Below are 19,601 nucleotides of genomic sequence, written 5' to 3' on the forward strand. Positions count from 1 at the left end.
CGTCTCGAGGGCGCGCTTCATCAACACCCGCATCGCCCTCTCCAACACAAAGAAGGGCACTCTCTCCATCAACGAGTATGTTTCCAAGATGAAGACTCTTGCTGATGAGATGACGGCTGCTGGCAAAGTCGTCGATGATGATGATCTCGTCTTGTACATCATCGCCGGCCTCGACGACACGTATGAACCAGTCATCTCCACCATCGTCGGCAAGGACTTCATGACCCTGGGAGAGGCGTACTCCCAGCTGCTCAGTTTTGAGCAGCGTCTCGCGCTTCGTCACGGTGGAGATGCATCTGCAAATCTGGCGAACCGAGGACGTGGCGGTGGTGGAGGACAGCAACGCGGCGACAATGCTGGAAACGGACGTGGTCGTGGCAACAACAACAATGGCGCCAACCGTGGCAGGGGGCGCGGCAACAATGGCGGCGCGCGTCCACCGGGAGGTGTCGACAACATACCCAAGTGTCAACTCTGCTACAAGAGGGGACACACGGTAATTAATTGCTGGTATCGTTACGATGAAGATTTTGTTCCCGATGAAAAATATGCAGGATCAGCAACTTCCTATGGGATTGATACAAATTGGTACGTCGACACCGGTGCGACTGACCATGTGACCGCGAACTGGACAAGCTCACAGTTCGTGACCGCTACAAGGGGCAAGATCAAGTTCACACCGCAAGCGGTGCAAGTATGGAAATTAGTCATATTGGTCATTCTACTGTTAAAACCCCGAACTGTGACATTCATCTTCGCAATATTCTATATGTTCCTAATTCAAATAAGAATCTTGTTTCTGCTAATAGACTTGTTTTTGATAATTCTGCTTACATGGAACTTTACTCTAAATATTTTAATCTCAAGGATCTGGCCACGAAGAAGCTTCTGCTTAGGGGGCCATGCCGAGGGCGCCTCTATGCCCTTCCATCTACATCATCTCATGAACGCCCTCGTCATCTAAAAGAAGCCTTTGGAGCCATCAAGCCGTCCTTTGAGAGATGGCACAGTCGTCTGGGTCATCCTTCCTCTCCAATTGTGGAGAAAGTCATTAGCAGAAATAATCTTCCGTGTTTAGATGAGTCAAATAAACAATCGGTTTGTGATGCATGTCAACAGGGTAAAAGTCATCAATGGCCATATTCTAGATCTTCTAGTATGTCAAGTTATCCTTTGGAACTTATTTATTCTGATGTTTGGTGTCCTGCCCTCACCTCTGTTGGGGGCAAACAATATTATGTGAGTTTTATTGATGATTTTAGCAAATTTACTTGGCTTTATTTGATTAAGCATAAGTCTGAAGTTGTTCAAAAATTTCATGAGTTCCAAGCTCTTGTTGAACGCCTGTTCAATAGGAAAATAATAGCCATGCAATCCGACTGGGGAGGTGAATATGAAAAACTTCACTCCTTCTTTACAAAGATAGGTATCACACATCATGTCTCTTGCCCACACACTCATCAACAAAATGGCTCAGCTGAACGGAAGCATAGACATATAGTAGAAGTTGGTCTCACACTTCTTGCATATTCCTCCATGCCCTTGAAATTTTGGGACGAGGCTTTCCAAGCCGCTGTATATCTTATCAACAGAACTCCTACAAAACTCCTCCAGTTTAGCACACCTCTTGAGCGCTTGTTTAATAAAACCCCAGATTATACTTCTCTTCGAGTATTTGGTTGTGCTTGTTGGCCACATATGAGACCTTACAACACACACAAACTCCAATTCAGGTCAAAACAATGCACCTTCTTAGGGTACAGTACACTCGATAAAGGATTCAAGTGTCTCGATCCTTCCACAGGTCGTGTTTATATATCCCGTGATGTTGTCTTTGATGAAACAAATTTTCCCTTTGCAAAACTCCACACAAATGCCGGCGCTAGACTTCGTTCAGAAATTTTGTTGCTTCCTTCACATCTTCTAAATCCAGCACCTAATCCTGGGGAACAACAGTTAGATGACAATATGGCTAATATTCCTGCTAACCCTGCTGATCAGTTTTTTGGAAGCAATGTGCAGCCTGTTTCTGCAGAAAATGATGAACCAGACGATCCTTCATATGCCACAGAAGATCCGGCCGAAGAAATCCATCCGGAATTCAGTGCAGCTGCAAAAGAATCGGCGTCGGGATCGCCGCCTGCATCAGATGCTGCCGCCAGCCATTCTAGCGCTGCCACGTCTCCGGATGTGGTACACTTTCCCGCCTCTCCTCATGTGATGGCGCCTACCTCTGCTGACAACTCCACGCCGAGTCACTCCGGTCCTGACACCGCCCTGCCTACCAGCCATCATGATGTTATGTCGCCATCACACAGTTCCGCAGGCGAGCCGTTTGCGACAGGGGAGGAAGTGATTCCAGCGCCATCTCGCCCAACCACTCGTCTGCAGAGAGGCATACACTGATGGCACAGTTAAATACAAGAATACTTTTCTTACTGTGACTGATGAGCCAGAAAATTTAACTGATGCCTTGAAAAATACAAATTGGAAAAAGGCTATGGATATAGAGTATGATGCTTTGATGAATAATGAAACTTGGCACTTAGTTCCACCTAGGCAAGGTAGAAATGTTATAGACTGTAAGTGGGTCTATAAAATTAAAAGAAAACAAGATGCTCGCCTAGTTGCTAAGGTATAGATTATGAAGACACTTTCAGTCCAGTAGTTAAGGCTGCTACTATTAGGATTGTTCTGTCTATTGCTATGTCTATGGGGTGGTGTATGAGACAACTAGATGTACAGAATGCTTTTCTTCATGGTTTCCTTGAAGAGGATGTATACATGAAACAACCACCAGGATATGAGGATAAGTCCTTTCCAGAGTAAGTGTGCAAGCTTGATAAAGCTCTTTATGGGCTAAAGCAAGCTCCAAGGGCTTGGTATTCTAGACTTAGTAAGAAACTGATCTGGGTTTTCAAGGATCAAAAGGAGATACTTCTCTGTTCTTTTACAATAGAGGAGGACTAATTATATTTGTTCTTATTTATGTTGATGATATAATAGTCACTAGCTCAAGACAGGAGGCAGTGTCAGCTCTTCTGCAGGATTTGAAAAAGGAGTTTGCCTTGAAGGATCTGGGAGATCTTCATTACTTCCTTGGTATAGAGGTAAATAAGATACCTAATGGAATAATCCTTACACAGGACAAGTATGCCTGTGATCTCTTGAGAAGGGTAAATATGTTTGATTGCAAACCAGTAAGTACACCATTGTCTACTAGTGAGAAATTATCTGCTCATGAGGGTGACTTACTAGGGCCTTTGGATGCAACAAATTATAGAAGTGTAGTTGGTGCTCTCCAGTATCTAACCTTGACTAGACCAGACATTGCTTTTCCAGTTAACAAGGTTTGTCAGTTCCTTCATGCACCAACCACTATTCATTGGGTTGCAGTTAAGAGAATCTTAAGATATTTGAAACATTGTACTAAACTTGGGTTGAAGCTATGCAAGTCCAAGTCTATGCTTGTTAGTGCTTATTCAGATGCAGACTGGGCAGGATCTCTTGATGATAGAAGATCAACAGGGGGTTTTGCAGTTTTTCTGGGAGACAACCTGGTATCTTGGTGTGCACGGAAGCAAGCTACAGTTTCCAGGTCTAGTACTGAATCAGAATACAAAGCTCTTGCTAATGCTACAGCAGAAATCATGTGGGTACAAACTTTGTTGACAGAATTACAAGTGCAAAGTCCACCTATGGCAAAGTTGTGGTGTGATAATCTAGGAGCTAAGTATCTTTCTTCTAATCCTGTTTTTCATACCAGAACTAAGCATATAGAAGTTGACTATCATTTTGTTCGAGAAAGAGTATCTCAAAAATTGTTAGAGATTGATTTTGTACCTACAGGAGATCAAGTTGCTGATGGCTTTACTAAGGCTTTGCCTGTTAGACAGTTAGAAAATTTTAAGCACAATCTCAACCTAGGAAGGTTGTGATTGAGGGGGGCTGTAAAACTATATTGTATACATGCGTGTGGTGTCTGTTAGGTTGGATAAGATAGACTTTGTTAGGATGTTGTTAGTCTCATCTATCCAACTGAACAGATCACGTGTGATATGGATGCAAACCACGGTGATGGTTGTTATCACCATATATTAATAAAGGTGCGGCCTCTAACGAGGTTCAACGCTTCTGCACCTCTGATTTTCATAGCTTCCTCTCCCTCCTCGGCGGCAAGCACAACATCCTCCCTAAGGCTGTCCTTGAGCTCACCACACAGGACCTCCGCCAGATCAGGGTCTCCCCTCGCAAGGCCTCCTACCTCCACGACCTCGCTCGCAAGTATACCTCTGGGATCCTCTCCAACGTCGTTGTCGTCAACATGAATGCCCGCTCCCTTGCCTGCTTGCCACCATGGTCAAGAGCATTGGCGCCTGAAGCGTCCACATGTTCATTTTTTCCCTCAATCGTCCCGATGTGCTCCTCGTTGCCGACCTTAGGGTGCGCAAGGGCGTGCAGCATGTCTACGACCTTGATGTCGTGCCCTAGCTGCCGTAGATGGACAAGCTACGAGCAGTGACGCCCTTACCGATCTGCCGGGGCATGGTACATGTGGCAGTAGGCTCATCGAATTCAAGGCGCCGTAGCTGCCGCCGGCCATCCCTATCAGGTCACCTGCACTGCCTAAGCATGGTGATGACCTCATGCTCTAGCAGCAGCATCAGCAACAGAGTGTCTTCCAAATGATTGATCCTCTTCAGATGCTCCCAAGGATGGGTTGAATTTGGTATATGTTATGTAGTTCTACTCATTACTTCTCGGTATTAGTTGGGTCCTAACTCTGTCAATCCAATGATTGTTTTATGTACCTATCGTTCTGTGTTGGGGGAGATTGGAAGAGAGTAGAACTAAAAATGAGGGCAGCGGGGAGGCATCGCCGGCGGTGGGATTCGGGTGGAGGACAAGACCAAGAGTAAGGGGAAATGATGAGGGAAGAGAGAGGTAGAAGACGAGGGCGATTTCGTCTAATACATGTGAAATATGAATTTCAGTGGCACCATTGAGATTACAAACAAGTAACAGTGGCATCGTTACAAATACACAAACAGTAATGACATATTTCCAAACTAGGATATTTTTAATGCTATGATCCAATTAACCAAAAAATAAAGTGCTTGTTTATCGTCACTTACAACCTTAATAAATTTTGGTACTGCTCTTTCCATTTCATATATATTATAAATTGTTTTGACTTTCTTTTAAACTTCTTTAAGTATGACTAAATTTATAGAAAAAGTTAGCAATTTCTATAACACTAAATTGGTTCAATCAAATATAACATTAAATATTTATTGATAATATTATTTTTTTTATATTGAAAATGTTACTATATTTTATTATAAACTTGGTTAAAGTTTAAAAAAATGACTAGGAAAAAACTCAAAACTATAGTATGAAACGGAGGGTGTACCAAATTTTGGTAACGCAACAAACTAAATACAGTGCTACCAAAATTTATTAAGGTTCCTCTCTTAAAACTCTACCAAAATTTGGCAAAGGCATAAAAGCAAACAAAAACAACACAGTCGAAATTTGGTAATGCCAATACAAAATTTGATATGATTGATTAGGGCAACAAATTAAACAAGCTCAACAATAATTATACTCTAGTAGTATCGATCACTATCTCCATCCTAAATATATATGTTTATTTTTCTATGTGAATATTCAATAACCGGTGTAGATTAATTAATATATTTGATCACAAGATACAATTGTATATAGGGAATGCATGTATCCAGCAAAAAGTATCAAACAAGTGAAAACTGGAGCTCAAATTTCTATAAATTCCTAAAACAATTATTAGGTGTAACCGTGAAATATATTTTTACCAAATTTAAAGTTCAAACTCAACTTTATTTTGGAGTAAAAAAGACAATTTTTGGATAAATAGTAACAAAATAATATTTACCTGAAATTTGTCATCTTTTTTGCAAAGATGCCCATATTATTTTCACCACTGTTTTTAACTGGGTTTTCTACCATTTCCGACCTTACTGATTTCAGGTGGTTCGGTCAGTGAACATCAGAAACAAGTGTTGATCGGCCGGTAATTTTTGTGTACGGTTTTTATACATAGTCAAATTGGTGTAGCAATAGCTTGGAGGGGCGTAGCCAACGTCATTACGATCCCAAATTTCTCCTCCATGTTCACCCCGTTCCTCTCAACCTCCGGCAGAAGCCTCCACTCAAACCGGTGCAGCAACGATGCGAGCATCAGATGCACCATGCGAACAGCCAGCGGCAACCCGGGACAGATCCTTCGGCCGGAGCCAAATGGAATCAGCTCGAAGTCGCGACCACGGAAATCCACCTCTTTCTGCAGGAACCTCTCCGGGATGAACTTGTCAGGCTCAAACCACACCTTGCTATCTCGGCCAATCGCCCAAATATTCACCATAACGGTCGCGCCCTTGGGCACCGTGTAGCCTCCGATCTCTGTGTCCGTCTCGGCTCGGTGAGAGAGCAGCAACGGCGCGGGAGGATGGAGCCGGAAAGTCTCTTTCACGACGGCCTGAAGGTACTCGAGGCTGTCGATGTCGGATTCGTCGATTTCTGGTTTGGAGCCAATCACTCGAGTAAGCTCCTCCCGAGCTTTCATCATGGATGATGGGCTTTGTAGCAGCTGAGCCATTGCCCATTCTACAGTTACCGCGCTTGTATCACTCCCCGCGCTAAACAAATCCTACCAAAAAATACCCAGACATAAGTCAGATAATTTCATATTTGCACTTACACTTACCAGTGGTTAGCTACACTACTTCAAGAGTGCAACTCTCTCGTTTGCCGTGGCCATCGCAGTCGCAATGACACCCACGTTAAGGTTAAGGTCTGTTTGGAGAGCTTAAAATTCTAAGAAACAATTAGTTGATAGCAGCTTTTGAAAACATAGAAAAACTGGGTTTATCAGCTTCTGACTTCTATTCATTTTCTGGTTTATATAACTACAGTTTCTCATAATCTAAAAAAAAGCTGAACCGTTTAGGAAGCTTCCGATTCTGAAAAAAGTTGTAGCAACTATAAGCTCCCTAAACAGAGATGGAGATAAGGAGAGCACCAGAGCTGACCAATGAGAATGAGCTAAAACGCTATTGCCAACTCACAATCTAAAACAGTGTTCGGGAGGTGGAGCACATGAAAACTTGGTGGTTTATTAATGGTTAATTAACTAAGTATTAGCTATAAATAATTTAAAAAAGAATTAATATAATTTTTTAAACCACTTTCGTATAGAAATTTTTTGTAAAATTACAACATTCAATAATTTAAAAAGCGTGCATACGGATAACGAGACATATGAGTTGGAAAAGTAAAGAAAAAAACTCGGCCTAATATACCGGTATACCGTAAACCGTGACCGTAGCGTTTGCCGGTCGAACTGCCGGCCATCCTCCGTCGTGCGGTAGTCGAGCAGCACGTCCAGGAAGTCGTTCTTGGGCGGCTCACCCGCGTCGCGCTCCCGCATGCGCCGCTCGATCTGCTCGTCGAACTCAGCGAACAGTCGCGTGAACACCCTCGACAGCCACCTCCGCAGCCGCTGCGGGTCGAACGCCGCGACCGCCGGGAAGTAGTCCACCACGTTCGGGACACCGACGGTGCCCGCGAACTCTGCGACCGTGTCCGCTAACTCCCCCGCCGATCCGGCGCGTCCCTCGTCGAGGTCGGCGAGGTCGGCCGAGAACAGCGTGCAGGAGAGCATGTTCAGCAAGGTCGTGAACACGACGCGGCGGACGTCGACGGCCGCGCCCTCGCGCGCCATCCTCGCGACGTGCGACACGAGCCGGCGCGCCTTCTCGCGGCGGAGGCGCTGCTGCGCGTCGAGGCGGCGCGGCGCGAAGAGCTCCGCGGAGCACACCTTGCGGAGGGCGCGCCACTGGGGGCTGCTGGGAGGGAGCCAGGGCATGGCAAACCTGTCGTGCCCGCACGCCCGGACGATGTCCGGAACAGGGCGCGTCGAGAAGGCGGCGTCGTGGCGCTGGAGGATGTCTCGGGCGGCGTCCGGTGAGGACGCGACGATGGTGGTGACGGCGCCGAGGCGGAGCGTCATGAGCGGGCCGTGGCGCTCCGCGAGGCGTGCCAGGGAGCGGTGTGGCTTGGCACCGAGCTCGAGGAGGTTGCCGACGAGCGGCAGCGGGCGGGGACCCGGCGGCAGGTTGCGGCGAGCGTCAGAGAAGAGCCGGAGAAGGTACAGGGAGGAGACGAGGAGAATAACACACGGCGCATACAGGAGCAGGAGCTCCATGATTGACCGTACAAATGTGTGCTTACTGCTTAGTTAGCCGCAAAACGGTGCGGCGGACTGGCATTGTATATTGAGATAAGGTTGGGGGCGAGGAAAATGAGAATGATAGTTATGATATGATTAATTAAGTTTTAATTATTAAAAACTTAAAAAATATATTTATCTTATATTTTAAGCAATTTTTATATAAGAAGTAAAAAGCATTCGTAGGAAATATAAGATAAATACTAAATCAATCTTAATAGAGAAAAACAAAGGTTTGAGTAGTGACGGTTTTCTCTTGCCATGGTTAGTCCTTGTACTGTTCTTTATCTTTACGGGCCAAGCTTCTCCATTATACTTTCCATCCTATAAAAGCATCTCAAACAACATCTCTATTCTACTCTCTAAGCTAAAATTTAGCTAGTGTAGATAAATTTACAGCTTCAACAGACTTGCTAGCTGGATGGCTTGTCCATCTGGTTGGCCAAACCCATCCCCTCGCTGACCAGTCGTGCACAACAAATGGCATGGGGCAAGACAGATCGAGAAGGCTGCAAGTGGCGGCGTCCCACGCTGATTCCCGTCTACCGCTTGCCTGCCGCGTGCCGATTCCTGTCGTCGGCCACCCCGTCGTTGTGCGGAAAGAAAAACAACCAACTGCAGTGCTGCCGGCTCAAGAAGGAGAGTGAGAAGAGGTAGTGTGCGGACTCTCTGACGTCAGAGACGGGGATCTTCTGGAGCAAGGTGGAGCCGTCGCCGCCGCTATTCGACTACCTACCCATCGACGCCCACACCAAGTCTGTCACCACCGCCGGTCTCCGTCCATTCCCTTCGCCGATTTCCTCGCCTCCCCTACCAACGCGAGTAGCAGTAGTGTCGCTACCATTCATGCCGCTGCCGCAGCCGGGCGCGGTCGCTGGAGCGGCAAAGCTTTGCCGCTCCGTCTGCCATGCCTATTGACTACCTCTCTCTTTCTCCGGCGTTGGCCGCCTCACCTACATCGTCGCCTTCGACAGCCTCCCCCTCCGGCGCTGGCCACTCCGCCATCATCTTAGCGCTGCCAGTGGTGAACCATGGTCCGTGGATAGAGATTATGGAGTGGAGAGGTTGTGGAGAGAAGGGGAGGAAGAAGGAAAGATTTGGATGGAAGAAAAAAACATATAAAGATTGATATGTGGGATCCATTGTCAGATTGGAGAGCGTAATAGAAAGATTATTAGGTTGAAGATAAATTTGGCTGGGGGTGTTTAGATGGGGCTAAAACTTTTTAAGTCCATGTCACATCGAATGTTTGGACGCTAATTTGAAGTATTAAATATAGACTAATAAAAAAACTAATTTCATAAATGAGAGCTAATCTGCTAGACGAATTTTTTAAGCCTAATTAATCTATAATTATGAAAAGTTTACTGTAGCATCACATTGTCAAATCATGATGTAATTAGACTCAAAATATTTGTCTCGCGAATTAGTCTAAGGTTATGGAATAGGTTTTATAATTAGTGTATGTTTAATACTCTAAATTAATATCCAAACATCCGATGTGACAGGTACTTAAAATAAGTCCCTGTTTTTCAAACAGGCTCTAATTATTTTGCAGGCTGATCAAATGGGTATTTGAAGGGTCATATTTAGAGATGGAGACGTTTTAAGGCTGTAAGTGGGATCCCTTAGCACCTGTCATTTTTATTTTAAAAGACATTTCCTTCCGGACTAAAAATGCCCCTGCAGCAATCTGTGCTAATAGTACAATTAATAATACCCAAGGAGCAACAACTCAACAGTCAACACAAAACTCGCAAATTTTCTGCCATCCAGACTCTGTTCATCCGCCGAATGAACTCTTCGGCTCGGAGCATAAGCTCGTCTTCCAGTTCCACGTCGTCTCCGTGCTTCTCTTGCGATGCATCCGTAGCTGCAGGCTCTTCCTCTCGTGCCGCACTTCTGCCGTTTTCGCTCGCCAGTGTCTCAACGTTGTCCCCGTCGCCTGCTCGCACCAGCCATTCTTCCGCGCGGCCATTGACGCCGGCAACGGGACCCTTGTGTCCTCCAGGGTTCATTTCCCTCCCTTGCACCACTGCATCAGCTTCCAAACTGCGATCTCCGTCAGCGCGGCTGCTGATCTCCGGGGCAGCGCCTGCGCCGCTGCCGGCGAGGAGGAGGAGAGCGATTATGAGATGAGAGACGCAGAATGCCAGCAGCGACGGGCTGGAAGAAGACGCCCAGAGCGCGATCAGCTCGACGGTGGAGTTGAGCATTTTTGGAGAACGGAGTGTGTGTGCAGCTCAGCAGCTTGATGGTGATCCTTGGCGCCATGGCTCTTATATATCCTTGGTGTTCGAATCGAATTGTGCAGAGGAAGACCCGGACAGAATCGAATTGTGCAGAGGAAGATTCTGAGGCGTGGACCCTGTGGCCTTGTGGGGTCGTGGCCCGGTGGCCCCTGGACCTTTTCATTATCGATTCCTTCCTACGCAAAAATCATTTTCGCTAATTGAAGAGGTCAGCAGATGAGAGCACGTGGCCACGTGGGTGGACCCTGTAAAGTCTGGATCAGACGGGAGACCCATGGGTCTTCCAGCGGAAGACAGCTGAGGGCATGTTTAAATCCCATTTTTTACCCTGTCACACTAAACGTTTTAATATCTTTATAAAGTATTAAATCTAGGCTAAAATATAACTAATTATACAGATTGTGACTAATTTACGAGACGAATCTTTTAAACCTAATTGCTCTATGATTTGATAATGTGGTGCTACAGTAAACATTTGTTAATGGCGGATTAATAAATTCGTCTCGTGATTTATTGACGGATTATGTAATTAGTTTTTTATTAGTGCCCGAATACCCTATGCGACACCCTGTATATAATACCTGATGTGACACGCCAAAACTTTATATCTAAACACCCCCTTAGACAAAGGATTTGGCGACACACACGATGAGTCGATGATTTCTATACTCGAACTATAAACTTCAATTTCCTCGTTTTCAACATGCTTCAATTTCCTCGTTTTCAACATGCTTTCTAACAGTGCATTTTTATAAAATTCTTTTTTAATAAGTTACAATAACTAATATTTAATTAATCGTAAAATCGAAAAGAGCCCTCTTGATTTAGTCATAACAAGCGACCCCATCAACTATTATCTAGATATGTGTTAATTGGAGAATCTTACTTAACTGTAGTACTAAGGCCATCAAGCAAATAGAAAACCTATGCTTCAATAAAAATTTTCTCTTAAATTACTCATACAATCTACGAACCGATTACACTGTTGTATTCGTAACAATTAAATCTTTATAACAAGATCTCACATGATTATATTTTGATGAAAAATTATAAATTACTTTCATAGGGCATGTTTAGATCAACTGGCAAAATTTTTCATGCTTCAATAAAAATTTTCTCTTAAATTACTCATACAATCTACGAACCGATTACACTGTTGTATTCGTAACAATTAAATCTTTATAACAAGATCTCACATGATTATATTTTGATGAAAAATTATAAATTACTTTCATAGGGCATGTTTAGATCAACTGGCAAAATTTTTCACCCTATCAGATAAAATGTTTGGACACATGCATGGAGCATCAAATATAAATGAAAAAAAAACTAATTACACATATTACGTGTAAATTGGAGACGAATCTTTTAAGCCTAATTGCTCTATGATTTGATAATGTGGTGCTACAGTAAACATTCTAATAATGGATTAATTAGTTAATAAATTCGTCTAGCAGTTTATAGGCAGAATCCGTAATTTGTTTTGTTTTTGTCTACGTTTAATATTTCAAATGTGTATATGTATATTTGATGTGACACGCCAAAACTTTTCACCCCTAGATCTAAACAAGGCCGTAATATATCTAAATTACTTTTAGATTTCACTAAATTACTTCTTATAGATATATAAAATTAAATTTAATAAAGTCTAAAAGTTATTTAAATATATTATAAAAAGTAACTTAAAATAAAAGGATTTTAAAAGGAAAGTAATTTTGTCATGATATTAGAAGTAAATCCGTTGTAGGGTTAAAAACATGACTATCTATAAATTAAATTAATCAGCAAAAATGATGGAATTGATTAAAAACAACAATAAAAGTAATCACCTTATAGCAGTATGAATGTACGGGAAGTAATTTAATCAAATTTAAAAGTAATGTATGTATACGATAAAAGTACGTATATAATAAAAGTGATTTACAAATATAAATATTTTTTCCATCATAATATAATTATGTAAGATCTTATTGTACAGATTTAATTGCAACGAATATAACGGTGCAATAAAATCATAGATAGAAAATTTTATTTGAAATTTACATCGGTAACGAGGATGCCATTATTTAAGAGAATTTTATTTGAAACTTAGATGGGTAATGAGGATACAGTAAGAAGTAAGAAGGGTAACGATGTTTTTTTGGTAAAAATGATGGTAGCTGGTTACACTATACTTTTTTTTTGGGTAAAAATGGTCACTGGTTAGCACTGGTGCAACTCGCGCCCTCAATTAATTATTAATTACTCCCTCCTGTTCCGCACCGCAAATTGTAATTATTAATTACTTAATTTTTTTTAATAAAATAAATGGTCAAACACGTACTAAAAAGTCGTACTAAAAAGTTAACGGTGTCAAACATTTTGAAACGAAGGTATGTTCTAATAAGCTTTCCTGTTTCGCACCGCAAATAGTCTTCCCTTGCCATCAAACGAACAAAAACAAAGCCCTAGATAGCGTAACGCAGTTTATTCCCTAAACAGCTACCTTCGTGAAACACAACCATACATGCCTCCGGGTGCATCAGCGTCAGCTGGCAGCCAGGGCAACCTTAGCAAAGAAGCGGGTGCCGCTGTCAGATCCAAACATGGTGTTGAACTTTGCTTATAACGTTTAATATAATCATTTGTGTTCCTTCAAATCACGCTTGCGCCACGCAACATCAAAATTAAGCGTTTTGTGGGAGCATGTCCACCCACATCTGACCGTGGGGAATTATTGCTCAAACCCTCACAATCTTCACAAAATTTACGGAAACGAAGTGGTTCTATTCCCATCTAGTAGGGCTCCACTGGTGCACGGAATTTGGCTCCGGCATAGACGGCAGCAGCACCAAGCTCCTCCTCGATCCTAAGAAGCTGCTCCAATTTAAAGAGGGGAAATATGAGTTAGTTAGATGCACCAAAACCTCAAAAATTAAAAGTGTCGTTAGCCAACACCAGGCAAGTTTACACAAACGCACTGAAATCAACATGTACAAAGTATAGCAGCAGAACTAGTGTAATTTTGCACATCAACCAACAGTACAGAAGTATAGCAAAAGAGGGTTGAACATATTCTTGCCTGGTTGTACTTGGCAAGGCGCTCAGATCTGCAAGGAGCTCCAGTCTTGATCTGGCCCTGTTTCATGACAAAACATTGATGCATTTCCAAGTTATCATCACCATTAAGAGCGGATCTCACAAGCTCTTTCAAAAGATAAGCGGCCTATATTTGTTGAAGCACACTAAAGAAGGCACGCAAAGTATATACCGTGGATAAACCAACTGCCAGATCAGCAATGAATGTATCCTCAGTTTCACCACTGCAACCAAATCAAGGAAATTAAATATTGAAGTCAGGAAAGAAGGTAGGACATACAAGACGCAGAACAGTAAATAAAAAAAACAGCATATGCATACCTCCTGTGACTGGTCATCACACCCCAGCCAGCACGTTTTGACATCTTGACAGCCTCAATGCTCTCAGTAACAGATCCAATTTGGTTAACCTAAACCATATAAACAGGTCACAAGATTATTACGCTGGCAAACCGATATGGCTAATTTGAATACAACCTTAAACAGTATGTACCTTAAGGAGAAGAGCATTGCAGGCCTTGTCCTTAATTGCCTTGGCTACCCTCTGCAAGTCAAATTGGTTTGAATATTGAAGCCAACAAGGAAACTGAAAAAAGCAGTATATAAGTCATATGATTAGCAAGTAACATACAGTTGGGTTGGTGACAAGGAGATCATCTCCAACAATCTGCACTTGATCTCCAATTTCTTCGGTCATCTTAGCATAGTGAACCCAGTCATCCTGATCAAATGGGTCTTCGATCGAGACAATTGGGTATTCACTAACAAATGACTTGTACACATTCTTCAGGCTATCTCCAGATATCTTCTGGGAACCATCATTGTTCTAAACAAGGAAACAAGCATCATAAATGGGGGCATTAAAACTTCAAAAAATTTCAAGGGGAAAAAACTGACATTTACCTCTTCCTTGAAGTTAAGATCATAGGTTTGGTCCTCAGTGTAGAACTCTGAAGCAGCAACATCCATCCCAATGACAACCTGGCATATCAGTACAAATAACATTCCATACCAAATGTCAGAAATTGAAGTGCCTTAGCCCATAACCATCAAATTAATTTAGCCAGTTGTATGCTCAACAAACCTTGCCAGTGTATCCAGCCTTTTCAATTGCAGTCTTCAAAAGCTCAAGGCCCTCCTTGTTTTCCTACAATTCCATAGATGGCAAATATATAAATTCAGAATTGACTACTAGCTAATATCTAATATTTTATAACAGCAGATTGGACAATGCGATTCCTTACTTACACAGTTCAAAATTCAATATGATATAGAGATGCTCTTGTATATCCAAAATAATAGTATGAAACAAATAGGACAAAACTCTTAACAAACTTTTATGGTACTGAAATATAGTTTCTGAGCTCACATTTTGAAGAGACTGCAACTAGGTTGCAAACCGAAACAACATATAAATTAAAGCAAGAAAAAAAGATAAATATGCTTTGGAGTGTTGGAGGGAAAATATAACAGGTAATACGTGTAAAAGAATTTGAAAGTACATATGACAGACATGTGCAAACAAACAAACAACAACCTGAATGTTTGGAGCAAAACCACCTTCATCACCAACATTAGTAGCATCTTGCCCATACTTCTTCTTGATAACAGACTGTAGAACATGAGATATATTGAGTGTTAATTTTTGCACAACAATCCAGTTCCTTAAAGAAATGTCAAGAAAGTGACCTTTAAGTTATGGTATACTTCAACACCCATCTTCATAGCCTCCTTGAAAGATGAAGCACCAGTAGGGAGGATCATGAACTCCTGTACAGAATTTCAAACATAAACTACAATCTCTGGAAAAATCACTAGAGAAGAATTATTATATGTGCATTTTTGTTGAGGCATTGCCTGCATAGCTAGCTTGTTTCCAGCATGTGATCCACCATTGATGACATTGAAAGCAGGCACAGGCAAAACAAGTTGCTTGTTACCAGCAAGGTTAGCAATGTGCTGCAATATAGAAGGCACGTAATGGTATAAGAAAACTGGTTAGTGGAAAGAACAAACTGTGTGCATTCAAATATAAAAATATAAAACGAGTTCTCCCATACTTGATACAACGGAATTTTCTTGATAATAGCTCCGGCTTTGCATAGAGCAAGTGAGACAGCCAGGATAGCATTAGCACCAAGCTGAATTTCAAAAAATTATAGTCAGATAGCAGTTAGCACTATTAAATGAGTGCAGTGTCATGCAGCGCTACAACATAACACAACATCCACAACAATTCTGCAGTACCTTTTGCTTGCACCAGCCCCACTCGTTTTTGGTTCCATCCAGTTGCTGAACCATGAAGTTGTCAATGACAGTCTGTTCTGTAGGGTCCTGCAAAGCCAACAGAATATGTAAACATACATGAATTTAATACTGTAATATGCACAGAAATATGGTAGGGAACACATACCTTGCCAATCAATGCTGGTCCAATAATAGAGTTCACATTGTCAACAGCCTGTTGAAATAACAAACGGCATGTAAAGATGAAGGCAGACATCCATAGAAATGTTAAAAATTTAAAAGATCGCACAACGCATGATGCAAGAGGGGGGGCTAAGTAAAGTAGGTCATACAATTGCACTTGCACACAATGACTATCTCAGAGTAGTTGGAATGAAATACAAAATATTAATAGCACTTTCTGTCATTCAGACCAAAACATTCAGAAAGAGACAGCTCTAAGAATAATGAATGTTGAATATATTAGCTGGTGAAATGAAAGTGAAACTTGCTTGTGCAACGCTACATATAGAAAACATCTAAGGTGATCATTCCACAATCTTTATTAGTATAGACTATAGAATATACAAGGCCTGCATTGTGAGTGCATAGCTGCATAAGCAATTAAATAATCATCCGTGCTAGTTGTAAAGAACCACAAAAATGCAGCACAAATGAAAAAACAATAACAATATGTTAGGCACAGATGACAACACGGAAGTAGTGGATACAAAAAGTCACAAAGCTATCAAAGATAGTATAGATTAATTGCAGAAAACAGCTAACCGAAATCTTCTGACAGGAATGTGTTAAAGGACAAACCTTGAGGACACCCTTTCCCAAGTAATCAGAGCCACCATCCCTCAATTCCAAAGCTTCATATACACCTATAGTGTAGCAGAAAATAGCATCAGTTCACTTTCTAACTAATAAAATTGTCACCCGAAGCTTTCCATATAGTTGATATAAGCTGAAAAGGACTATCAAAAACTAAGTTGGTTCAATTAACCAGATGCATCAAGGCTAGAACCACAGTAGGGAAAAGAAGTTGCTGATAAACAAACAACTCACCAGTAGATGCACCGCTAGGCACAGCAGCCCTCGCAAATGTTCCATCCGAGCAGCAAATATCAACCTGGCAACACAAGCATCATATTTTAGTAAGACCATTTAGTTGCCAAAACCATTCAAAACTATTGATTTAGTCCAATAAAACAAACGAATTCTGTAACAACTGTATGCTCATATCATGAAATCCTGGAACAAAAGCACCAAGCAACACGATATCTAACAGTGGCAATATGTTCAAAGCAACCATCTGTTGCAGATATAGCGCAAATTCCAAAATCAAAGCGCAGTTCGACGTGCAACTAATCTCTAGGTACACAGCAGTAGATTGGATCGAGTAGGGATCGAGCATAACTCAAAGCCAAAGCCGACTGAGCCGACAGAAATAAACCGATCAGAGCCCAATCCACCCTTCGCATGGCCAAATCGGAGCAGGGGGCATCAACATTTACAATTCACAAACCACACAATTCAGGACTCTAAGCCGGTTAGCCACATCGCACACAGTGATTAAACAAACCCTACTACGGGAACTCCAATCCGAACCGCTCTAACCAACAGACCAAGATCGCGGAAACTCCAATCCGAACCGCTCTAACCAACAGACCAAGATCGCGGCATCGCGCTAAGAAAGCACCCGATTCAATCGCCGCGACGCCCTAGACAGAACGAAACTGGACCCGCGGCGTACCTCGACGGTGGGGTTGCCACGGCTGTCGAAGATCTGGCGGGCCTTCACGCTCTGGATGGTCGCCGCCATGGCCTGGATCGGATGGATCTTAGATCGGGGAAGGGGATGGACTTGGAGAGGAAGGCAGTGACGAACAGAGGATATAGGAATTTTCTGAGGTTTTGAGAACAGCGTCGCCTTTTTATGGGCAGCGTGTGCGTGGCTTTCGGCGGAGGAAGTGAGGGCCCACCCGATAACCGAAGAAGTGGCATCGCCGTCCTGCGGAGAGCATATTCGCCCGCGCCGCGGGGACTGCAACGCCGCAATTGCCGGGCCGTTGGTGTGGTGGCCCGTTTGTGGTGGCGTCGTTGCATGCGTATCTCCTTGGGAATAAGTTCACCTTTCATCGCTCAACTTTATGCTGAATCAGTATGACATCCCTAATCCCTAATACCAGAAATCTTCACTCTTCAAATCTTCATCCCTAATCATACTGCTGTGAGAACCACACGGTTTTGTATAGTTTATGGGTGAAGATTTCTGGTATTGAAGATTAGGGATGTCATACAAACTCGACGTAAAGTTGAGGGATGATATCTGAACTTATTCCTATCTCCTTGCAGCTGGTAGTCCAGCCCACGGGGAACCGCCGCAGCAGGGCCGCAGCTTCACATCTTGGGCTGTATTACTGTTCGTTCGTGTCGATGAATGCCAATCTGGGGTCACTATACGTGATGTTGCAAGTTAAGTTTTTTCTTTTGGTACTTCGAAATTTGAATCACGTCGAATATTTATCTGATCTTGGTAAGATTGGAGTACACAGATGGGAAGCACACACATGTCACTGCATCGAGTGAGAAAACCCGAGGATCTGCTACTGATATCTCCTGGACTCCTGCCATTTGCTTGGCTGTTTCTTTGCAACCTCCTCCGAATTCCAATCCTTCTGAAACGGAGAAAAACATGGCCGCTCAGTCGAGCATAGAGACGCTTCCATCTCTTAGCTTGAGCACACTTGTGGATTCAAAAAAGCATAAGGATCTGCACCGTTTTTTCACAGGTTCCACTGAAACGGGTTTTCCAAGTCTATAGTTGTCAAAATATGCATATCCAACCTGCATATGGTGCACACTGCACTGTTGGTACTTGGACGGATCGATATCTCCTCGTGCTTGGAGATGTTCAAATGTGTATCATCGAATTCAGATTTCAGGTGTCTAGTTGCTTAATAACATCACGGAGCAGTATTTTGTTTTACCTGTCGGTAGTCTATGGGCTATGGCAGTCTGCATTCCTGAATAATGCTCATACAGATATGAAGCTGCTCTGAATTTGGAACATTTTTTTCTGCATGTTTCTACCGCAAGCAAGAAATTAAACAGCCTGCATTCCTGAATAAAGGCTGTGTTTAGATCTAAAGTTTAGATCCAAACTTCAGTTCTTTTCCATCACATCAACCTGTTATACATACACAATTTTTCAGTCTCATCATCTTTAATTTCAACCAAAATTCAAACTTTGCGCTGAACTAACCACAGCCAAAGACAGACTGTGGCACTGTGCTGAACTCCAAGACATGGCCGTGGTTTCACCACCTCTTCGCTTCTTTCAGACGCAGGGTCACAATCCAATCGGTGTTGAAATCCAAAATCAAAGGGTGCTTGTTTTTTAAAAGGAAAAACGTCGAGAACTGGGGGTTGATGGTACATCTCAGTATCGTGCAAACACTGTAAAACTGTTCCTACTGTGATCGGCACAGCTTGGGCCCGACCAAGCTCTCGCAGATGATCCGAACTTTGACATCGTAGCAGGTACTCCTCCAATGGCTCCAATCCTCCGGCCTCTGGTGTCAGCGCGCACGTACCAACATGACGTGATAAAATGCACTGTGATAGGGGTGTTTATATCGGAGTGAAAAATTTTGACGTGTCACGTCGGATATACGGACACATATGTAAAGTATTAAACATAGTCTAATAACAAAACAAATTTTAGATTCCGCCTGTAAACTGTGAGACAAATTTATTAAGCATGATTA

The 19,601-nt window shown here is 42.7% G+C and overlaps 3 protein-coding genes and 1 non-coding gene across 5 annotated transcripts; 1 reads left to right on the forward strand and 3 right to left on the reverse strand.

Moving 5' to 3' along the window:
• The first annotated feature begins 127 nt into the window (after window positions 1-127).
• Window positions 128-263, forward strand: LOC112938390 (small nucleolar RNA Z247). The gene has a single exon (XR_003241589.1). It is a non-coding gene; the product is annotated as a small nucleolar RNA Z247 (small nucleolar RNA).
• A 1,102-nt stretch (window positions 264-1,365) lies between these two features.
• Window positions 1,366-8,315, reverse strand: LOC4332252 (geraniol 8-hydroxylase). Of its 2 annotated transcripts, XR_010740157.1 has the most exons (3): window positions 7,349-8,315; window positions 5,915-6,688; window positions 1,366-2,385 (listed from the first exon to the last, which is right to left on the reverse strand). XR_010740157.1 is itself a non-coding variant. In XM_015777854.3 (2 exons), exons 1-2 carry the CDS (start codon window positions 8,243-8,245, stop codon window positions 6,083-6,085), a joined length of 1,503 nt encoding a protein of 500 aa, XP_015633340.1. In that variant the 5' UTR covers window positions 8,246-8,315; the 3' UTR covers window positions 5,897-6,082. The 2 variants fall into 2 exon arrangements, 1 of the variants encoding a protein (XP_015633340.1); XM_015777854.3 differs by lacking the exon at window positions 1,366-2,385 and having other exon boundaries at window positions 5,897-6,688.
• Window positions 8,316-9,770: 1,455 nt separating this feature from the next.
• Window positions 9,771-10,525, reverse strand: LOC9269682 (uncharacterized). Its single transcript, XM_015774791.3, has one exon. It carries the CDS (start codon window positions 10,483-10,485, stop codon window positions 10,012-10,014), a length of 474 nt encoding a protein of 157 aa, XP_015630277.1. The 5' UTR covers window positions 10,486-10,525; the 3' UTR covers window positions 9,771-10,011.
• A 2,572-nt stretch (window positions 10,526-13,097) lies between these two features.
• Window positions 13,098-17,739, reverse strand: LOC4332253 (enolase-like). The gene is made up of 17 exons (XM_015777125.3): window positions 17,585-17,739; window positions 16,897-16,960; window positions 16,648-16,712; window positions 16,013-16,060; window positions 15,847-15,933; window positions 15,660-15,740; window positions 15,457-15,558; window positions 15,289-15,369; window positions 15,137-15,211; window positions 14,684-14,746; window positions 14,503-14,580; window positions 14,231-14,425; window positions 14,093-14,143; window positions 13,921-14,009; window positions 13,772-13,823; window positions 13,583-13,639; window positions 13,098-13,377 (listed from the first exon to the last, which is right to left on the reverse strand). The coding sequence occupies exons 1-17, from the start codon at window positions 17,651-17,653 to the stop codon at window positions 13,297-13,299; spliced, it is 1,338 nt and encodes a 445-aa protein (XP_015632611.1). The 5' UTR covers window positions 17,654-17,739; the 3' UTR covers window positions 13,098-13,296.
• Window positions 17,740-19,601: the final 1,862 nt, after the last annotated feature.

The sequence above is a fragment of the Oryza sativa genome, chromosome 3 (assembly GCF_034140825.1).
Source record: "Oryza sativa Japonica Group chromosome 3, ASM3414082v1".
Taxonomy (NCBI): domain Eukaryota; kingdom Viridiplantae; phylum Streptophyta; class Magnoliopsida; order Poales; family Poaceae; genus Oryza; species Oryza sativa.